This window comes from Camelus ferus, chromosome 26 (genome assembly GCF_009834535.1).
Source record: "Camelus ferus isolate YT-003-E chromosome 26, BCGSAC_Cfer_1.0, whole genome shotgun sequence".
NCBI classification, from domain to species: domain Eukaryota; kingdom Metazoa; phylum Chordata; class Mammalia; order Artiodactyla; family Camelidae; genus Camelus; species Camelus ferus.
The window spans coordinates 4,114,691-4,123,104 of record NC_045721.1 but is presented as its reverse complement, the minus strand read 5'-3'; the positions used below and the strand labels follow the sequence as shown (position 1 = coordinate 4,123,104).

General features: G+C 50.2%; 1 protein-coding gene across 4 annotated transcripts in view; it reads left to right on the top strand.

Annotated features, from left to right (window-relative positions):
- Window positions 1-8,414, top strand: part of PLEKHA2 (pleckstrin homology domain containing A2) — a 51,951-nt gene that overhangs the window by 5,795 nt on the left and 37,742 nt on the right. For 3 of the 4 annotated variants that reach the window (XM_032468684.1, XM_032468683.1, XM_032468681.1), the window contains one exon: window positions 5,206-5,369. In XM_032468684.1, coding sequence (XP_032324575.1) covers window positions 5,229-5,369 — 141 coding nt within the window. In that variant the 5' untranslated portion in view covers window positions 5,206-5,228. Of the gene's footprint in view, window positions 1-4,926; window positions 4,998-5,205; window positions 5,370-8,414 lie in introns of those variants that run through there. The other variant, XM_032468682.1, reaches the window with a different exon arrangement.

Here is an 8,414-nt window from a genome sequence, read left to right as displayed (position 1 = left end):
TTTGTAGGGGTCCCTGCTTCCATTCCCGGGATGGAGCCATCAACTCGGGTGTGAACCTTCAGGCGACCCCCAGGACAGGGGCTCCTCTTAGGAAGACCAGAGAGCAAGGAACCAAACCCACAGAGGAAAGAAAGAGCTTCTCTAAGAGGATGTTGCAATAGGAAGTAAGAAACCCAGCTAGATTGGAGGATGCTGGAGCCCTCTGGGTAGGTACCTGGCTTTTAGGCAGTTGTGATGGGTGGAACATTGCTTTGTTACATTTAAGACTTTGCAACACAAAAAAGCCCCAAGAGAGCTATAATTTAGGCAAGGTTTTGCTTGTTTGTGAACTCTGGAGAATTGAGAAATTTATTCTCAGCTTCAAACTTATACGCTGGGGATGGGGTTGGGGGGTTGTGGATGCAAATACCTTTTCCTCCTGCTAAATAAAGTAACATACATTTCTTGTAGAAAATTTTCAAAATATGGAAAATATATAAAAGTAAATAAAATTTGCCCATGATCCACAGATGATGACTGCTAATATTTTGATGTCTGCATGTCCATCTTTTTCTATCCAAATATAGAAATATAAAAGTAATATTTAGAAGATTGGGATCATATTTTAAATCATATTATTGTATCTTAAAAAAAACTTACAGTTAAGTTTCTCTCTAATTTATTTAAAATTACTTGAAAATATAGTTGTTTTGTTTTGTTTTGTTTTGTTTTTGATGGAGGCACTGGGGATTGAAACCAGGACTTCATGCATGCTAAGCACTCGCTCTACCACTGAGCTTACCCTGCCCCACAAAACATAGCTTTTTAAAGATCATGTAGCGTTTCCTTATGTGAATCATTTATTTAATTATTCCCTAGTCATTGGGACATGCAGGGCATTTCCAACTTTTTGTTATTGTAAATTCTATTACAGTGGCTATCTTTTTATTTTAATCTTTATTTGCATCTTTATTTACTTGGATGGAATCCTAGAAGTAGAATTGCTGGGTCAAAGGGTATGAGCATTTTTAGCTCCCTTGTTACATACGGCCAGGCTGCTTTCCAGAAAGATTCATGCCCCTGTCCCGGGTATAACAGAATCCTGTTGCTGCTGATCCATGCATGGGTGACTCCATGCAAAGCCACTCCCTCAAGGTTTCACTTTTACCATGAATTAAATATTAAATGTATTCATATTTTCATTTGCAGCACATACTTAGGAACTTAGACACTGAAGGAATCTAGATTGTGTAAAACTTCCGTCTTTTCTTTCTAACTTCTCATTGTAATGCATTATTTACTTACCTGGATTATGTGAGGCCATGTTGTGGTTGGGTCTGGGCACATGCGTGTGTATGTGTGTGTGCGTGTGAGCATGAGGAGGCGGGAAATTGTGTGCACACATAATTTTGATTTGCATTTAACAAAGTCTCGGAAGGAAGATGAAGCTGGAAACTAACATGAAAAAATGTTCCGCATCATTATACGTTTAAACAAGCCACAGTTAAAAATAATGAGAACATTCTATGTGTGTGAGGTTACGGCAGTGGTAACAATATACTGCTGGCTGCAGCGTAAACAGATGAAATCACTTCAGAAAGCAATTTTGTAATAAGTCTCAGGAATTATAAAAGATCATAACCTATGATCTAGTCACATTATGACTTGGAATTTATGCTGTTTCCGTGTGTAAAAGAAGAAACAAAGTATAAAAACATGAATTTTAGCATTAGAAAAATTGGATGTAATCTAACCGTCTAATCATAGAGAAATGGTTTGAGTAAATTATACTAAATCCAGCCCAGTAATATTATGCAACCATTAAAAACAATGATTATAAAGACCGTGTAGCAACATGGAACATGTCTGTGATATAATTTAAAGTTTTAAGAAGCCTGATTATGTGGACAGAGACATGAAAAAGCATGCAAGACTGAAAACGGTTGGCTTGGGTGATTTTTTTTTTTTTTTTAAAGACCAGCAGTGTTATATGGTGATTTTTGCACTGAAAATGGAAGACACTAGGGAGGCTGGCATGCTTTGGAAAGATAGGGTGCTGCATGCAGTGGACCGAGGTCCCTGCCTGCACACACGGTCTGTGCTGTTTGTCATCCCTGTGTTGTGATGGCAGAGGGGATCCTTGCTGGGTGGTCTTATCGTGGTGTTAGAGCCAAGGCAGAGGGGCTGGCCTGAGAGAGGGGTGTCTGGCGCTCTGACCCAGCGAGAATACTTTGCATGTTGTCCCAGGAAGTGTGACAAGAGTCGTTGTCTGGGTGACAGTGTTAGGACGCGGTGGTGATGGAGCAAGTCCTGGGACCCATCCCCCGGTGTCACCTTCCACCCAGTATTTTTACCCCGGGGAACTCGGTTCAAATGAAATTTAAGATAAATGATTTTCAAGTTTAGAAGATGGGCTGAAACTATGTAACTGAGGAGTGTTGTGAGAGTTGGAAAGGACATTTCCAAGGAGTGAGTCTGTGTATGTCCCCCTCCCCTTTACATACCTTTCTCCCCGCACTGCCAGGTTGTTGGGGCTGGCCTAGGGGTGGGGGCAGAGTAACTGTATTAGAGGAGCCTCTCTGGGGAACAGAGGAGGAGCCAGTGGGACTTGGAAGATGATGGTGGCAGGTTGAAGAGGCAGGGAGGAGGGACTGGAGCCTGGGGGGAACGCAGGCTCTCTGTACCACATCTCAGCTGCTGTGACAAGGGATGTAACAGATGGGGCTGGGAGGACCGGGCTCAGGACCTCGGATTTGGGCATTGTGTACCATCTCTGGGTCCGCTGTCTCTGCGTGGGTCGGCCAGTTATCAGCACGCTTCCATGTGATGCTTGGTTCTCTGCCGCCCACCCTCGCCCCACCTCCCACGTGCCACTGAGCTCTGTGACTCAGCTGCTTCTCAGGACATCTGAGCAGCTTTTTTTTTTCCCCTGGGGCTGGCACCACTGTCAGGAGATGTGTAAGCAGAATTCTTCTTTTTATTATTGTTCCTTTTGGTCCCTGAGGTGCCTCTCCCACCCACGGGTCCGTGCCAGTGGGAAGCCCCCTCAACAAGAGTAGATTGTTGGCAGATGGTGGAAAGAGGGCCTTCTGTAGCCTCTGATTTGAGAACGAGGCTGGCACTGATGAGTGAATCCCTCGGGCTGCAGCGGGAGCACTGGAAGGCAGTCCACTGCAGTTTATATGCCTCCTCTTAGAGATGTCCCAGGAGCGGCGACAGCCGTGACTGCCCTGGAGCGTCTGTATTTGTGGCTGGGCTGGCATCAGGGGAATTTGCTGAGTTTTCCTGGGGGATGGGTGCCCGCTTATGGCGGCGAGGCTGACCCAGCCTTTCTGCCTGGGACTCCTGATCTCCCCTGATCCTCTGGGGGAAGCCGCATCCTTTCTCAGGGATCTGCTTCCCCTCCCACCAGCACCGGGCCTCTCCCTCCCCATCTTTGACCCAGTGTCTTCCAGACTTGAAGTCCCTTCCATGGTCCCTCCCATGGCGATTGTTCTTTGGCTTGAGCCCATCTCTCTCCCTTTTCTGAATTCACAGTTGCCCCTCGTGAAACTGGAGCTGGGCTGGAAGCTTCGTCTGGGGAGGCACTGAGAAGCAGGGCAACTGGAGTGGGTACCTCTGACCACGTGATGTGCTGCATGCACGGCTGTTCCCCTCCCCTCGGCCACCTTTTCCATCCTCCTCCTTCCACTGTTTCTTACCTCCTCTTTTACTTCTGCTCCTTCTCCTTCCTCTCTAGCTGCGCCGTTTCATCTGTGTCCTGTTTCCCTGCCTGCTTTTGCTCTTTTGTGCCCCATCATTACCCAGTGAGTCACGGTGAGATCCCCTGACCCATCTCCCTCCTGACGGAGTCATTTGCCCCTTTGGGATTCTGCCTGACCTCACCTGGAATCTAGGGGCTCACTGTTTCCTGATATCCTTGTGTGTGTGTGTGTGTTTGTGTGTGTGTAGGGGGGTACTTTTTTCTTGGGGCAGCCTCTCAGCATCGCAGGGCCTCTTGTAGGGGCAGGAGAGAGCAGACCACACCGCCATCACTACCCTTAGAAATAAGCCTGATTTCCTGGGAACGTGGGTCCCTGCTTGTGGGACTTGCCCCTCCTGGCCCGGGAGCCTGCGAGCTCACATCTCGGTAGCCCATGTGCTGACCCAGTATCGTGATGCAGGGCCTGGCCCTCCACCAGCCGTCTCACCGCCACGCTTAGTCATAGACTAAGGGCCACGGTGGGCTTGGGTCAGTGAAGCTTGCTTTGTTGGAGCCGAGCAGGGCTGGGGCTGGGTGGTGTCTGTCCTTGAAGGTCTGAATGTCACATGGGGTTTTCTAATCCTTGGGGACCGTGCCCCACTTCTGCAGTATATTGTGCAGCCAGGTGGGGTGTCCCTGCCTGTCCCAAGAAGGCGCCCGTCCTCTTGGGGGATTGAACAGCGCTCCTGCCTCTTCCTCTGGCTCATCAGACAGACGGAAGGAAACCTGGAGGAGAGGGAGGCTGGCTTGAGGGCGCGGCTTTTCTCAAATCACCAGACCCTGTTTTGGAGTCAGGGAATGTGTTCAGGGCTGGGCTCTTCTTCTGTTCCCTCATCCTTTCAGTTACAAGTGGCTTCTGGGACGTAGGGAAGTGAGGGGTGTGATGTGGGAGCTGAGGGGTGGTCCTGCCCCAGGAACCCCTCGGATTTGAGTCCTTGGTGCCCTGGAGGCCTGCTCTTTACTCCTGAAATCGGAGTTTATCCAGGTATTTGCACTGGAGCTTAGACCCTGTCTGAGATTGTTCCTTTATGTATAAAATTGGGTTATGACCTACTTTACAAGGCTTTTCTGAAGAGTAATAATAATTCTTAGTGTTTCTGAAGGCTTCCTGTCTGTTCAGCACTTAATTCTCATCAAAATCTCAAACGGTGTGGGTCCTAGTATCATCCCCATTGTCCAGATGCAGAAGCTGAGGCGAGGAAAGATGAAACAGTTCGTGGTCACACAGTCAGCCAGCGGCCAGAACTGGGATTTGAACCCAGGCCCCGGACCCCAGGTCTAGGATCTTGTGTTTGTGGATTTTGATGATGTGGAGGGGAGTTGGTAGACGTTTCCAGGGACTGGTTAGGGTGGGACATTTGGGGCCCTGGGGAAGGGGGCGGATGAGAGGGGCGCCAGCCTCCCTCCCTCCCTGAGGTGAGTCAGGCCAGAGCGAGGTGCCCGCCCCCACTTCTCACGGCCCCTCCCTCCCTCCTGCCACGCAGGGTGATGTGAGCAGAGCCCAGGAATGCCTTATGTGGATCGGCAGAACCGCATCTGTGGGTTTCTGGACATCGAGGAGAATGAGAGCAGTGGCAAGTTTCTGCGGAGGTACTTTATCCTGGATACGCAGGCCAACTGCCTCCTCTGGTACATGGACAACCCCCAGGTGAGAGGTGGGGGGGTAGGGGGTGGGGGGGCTGGGAGGGTGGGGTGGCCAGCCGCCGTCACTGCCTGGGAGGATGCGCAGAGGCTGAGCATCGAGGGCTTCCTTTCTCACGGGCAGCACCAACCTGCGGGTCAGTGAGTAGGAAAAAATCCTGCAATGCACACCTACACCCACACCCACAACCACACCCACACCCACACCCACGCACAGGAGCAGACACGCCTGCACAGGAAACCAGCCCAGATCTTGGCTGGAGGAGACAGAAGCTCATCTCTCCTGCCCCTGGGGACCGGGGGGTCTTGTCTTTTTCCAGACTCAGGAATGTAACACTTGCAGAAGTCCAGCCGAGGCCGGCCAGGCTGGATCAGGCTCTCAGGCAGGGCTTGCTTCCTCTTACGTCTCGCCAGGGCTGTGGCCCTGCGGCCACGCCTGCTCCTCCAGCCGGGGGCCCCTCCCCAGCAGAGAATGTGACCAAGCTTGGACTCCTTTGGTCTCCTGCTCAGGGAGTCATAGAATCCTGGGTTGGAGGTGACTTTGGGGGCTGCCCCGGGTGTGACAGATGAGAAATTTGACTCTCACGTTGGAATTGGCTTCAGCAAGGACACAGCCAGGACTGGGGGGTGGGTGGTGCTGGCTTAGCGCTCTGTGGCGGTCAGGCGAGAGGACAGGCCCCGAGGCTTCACTGCTGTGCCCGGAGTCACTGGTTGGGAAAACGTTGCTCTCCTCCTGACTGGGGATCTCAGATCTTTTTCTCTCGAGCTGAGTGCTGTCGGCTCTCCCCTCCCCTCTGCCCTGGGCGCGTGGTGGGATGAGGCTCCCAACGATGGTCGGGCCCTGGCGCTCAGCAAGGTCGTGGTCATGGCTGTGTGGGGGCAGGGAGGGGTGCGGGGCTGAGACCTGGCTCTCCTTCAGAGATTTGGGAAGAGGAGAGTCTGAGCGTTGGGGGCTGGATTTGTGCTTTAAGATGTGAAGTGGGAAAAATCTGGAGACCAACTCTCTAGAAGCCTTTGGTGTTTGTCTTCTGGACTTGCTGGCTGAGAGAAAATGCTACACATACGGCCTTTATACCTTTACACCAAGGTAGGTCTGGTTGGATGGAACGGCCCAGCGGCCAGCAGTTCGCTGGGGGCAGAGGGGTTGCAGTTTCCCCTGCTGCTGCCCATCTAGGGAAGAGGTGGGGCCTGGAGGGGGAATCTCAGGTGAAAAGTGCCCAGGAGATCAAGGATCAAGTCCTCTCTCCGCCACTGCGTTGTTTTGTAGGTTAGGCAGGTCATCACTGTAGTCACTCTACGTCATCCGTAACCTGGCTTTTAGTCCTTTGTTTCCTGAAAGGCTGAGATCCTGGACAACACTATTTAACACATCCTTGCACAGTATACCCCAGGATGCTGAAGTGACAACTGTGAATACGTCCAAGTCTTGGTCTTGTAGGTAGGGAGATGGAGGACTAGATAAAAATGTGGCATAGAGAGCTACGGGCCAGGCCTTTGTGGAGGGATGGCTTAGATCCAGGTCTGCAAGGATGGGTGAGCCGTGAGTCATTATTCCTCCAAGGAGTTCATAATGGTAGCACATTTTACAGGTTTGAAGTGTTTTCACTTAACGCTGGCTCATTTGATTGTTATGCACCCTGTCCTGAGCAGAGCCCAAGGGGAAGAGGAGGGCGTCCCAAGGCAGGAAACAGCGCCATTAGCGGTCAGAGACAGCACCAGGCAGGGACGTGAGCTCACCTGCTTCCAGGATGTCCAGGGTCGGGCTCCCCAGAAGGAGACCCCAAGACCCAGCCTCAGGCACCGAGACAAGGATCGTGGCAAGTTCTTTATTAAGGAGATATTTTCCTGGAGACTGTTAAGAGGATTGGGAAGCCGGACAAGGGTGTGAGCTCAGGCAGAAGTCTGTCAAGGGTAGGCTCAGCCTGATTCTCTGGGACTCGCCGTGAGTCAGGCCGAAGAGGTGCCCTAAGGAGGCGGGCTTCCGCGTGCCACACTGTGGGCCGAAACGGCAGAGATGGGAGGCCAGCGACCACGTCTGCTTGCAGGACAATGGTGGGTGCGTGTCGGGAGTCACCGTGGACCACATACAGCTTTGACTGCCTGTTAGATTTAGATTGCTGTGCTCAAGTGTGAAATCAAGGCTTTTTTCGTCCAGAGAGTGGTGGCACCAAACAGATACAGGCTGAAACCCACTGGCTAAAAGGGACCCTGTCAATGGAAAATTTCAGTGTTATCGATTCGGCCACCGATTTGGTTAATGCATTTAAAAATCAATCTGCTGACAGTACTGAGCACACAATTCCTGAAGAGAAACAGAGAATGGCTGGGTTTCCCGTAAGACGTGACTGCGATGTGCTAGGACCAGCATGTGCCTTTCAGTTTCATGTTGGTCCCTGTCATGACGGAGGAGGTGAAAGTCCTTCATTAGGCTGCTTTACTGTATCGCTGTGACCCTCAGGGTCACTGTGTTTCAGTTGTACGGCAATGCTCGTGTTCCACCCTTGTGATGCCCGCTTGGTTAAGTATCACGAGACTTCATCATACAGCCAGGAGCAAAGGGTGAACAGAAGCATGGCAACAATGTCGCACGAGATTGTGCTCTTCTCAGATTTACTACATAATCTATGTTTTCTCTCTTTTGCCAAAAAAATACTCAGATGCTTTCACTTTCCAAAGGCCATGATGTGAATTATGGATTCTCATAATCTCCAAAATGATTGCTTTTCTCTGGTAACTCTGGGGCCACAGTAAAAGCCCTTTGCTTTTGGCTTTTTTTTTTTCTTCAATAAGCTGGAAACGATTCTTTCCATTGAAAGGGGCAAAGAGCTTTAACTGTGTTGACAAAGAGATGGATCTTTGGCTGGATTTTAGTGGAAAGAATACAGAGGACCAGGAAGAAATTACATTCACATACAACGTATAATGGATAATACTTTTGCCTTAAAGGCTTGGTGAAAATTGCTATTTTTTTTTAAATTGCGTTTTCTGTATCAGAAGTTTCTTTGAGCAACATTTGGCTGAAATTCAACAATATTTAAAAAGCTTCTGTGTC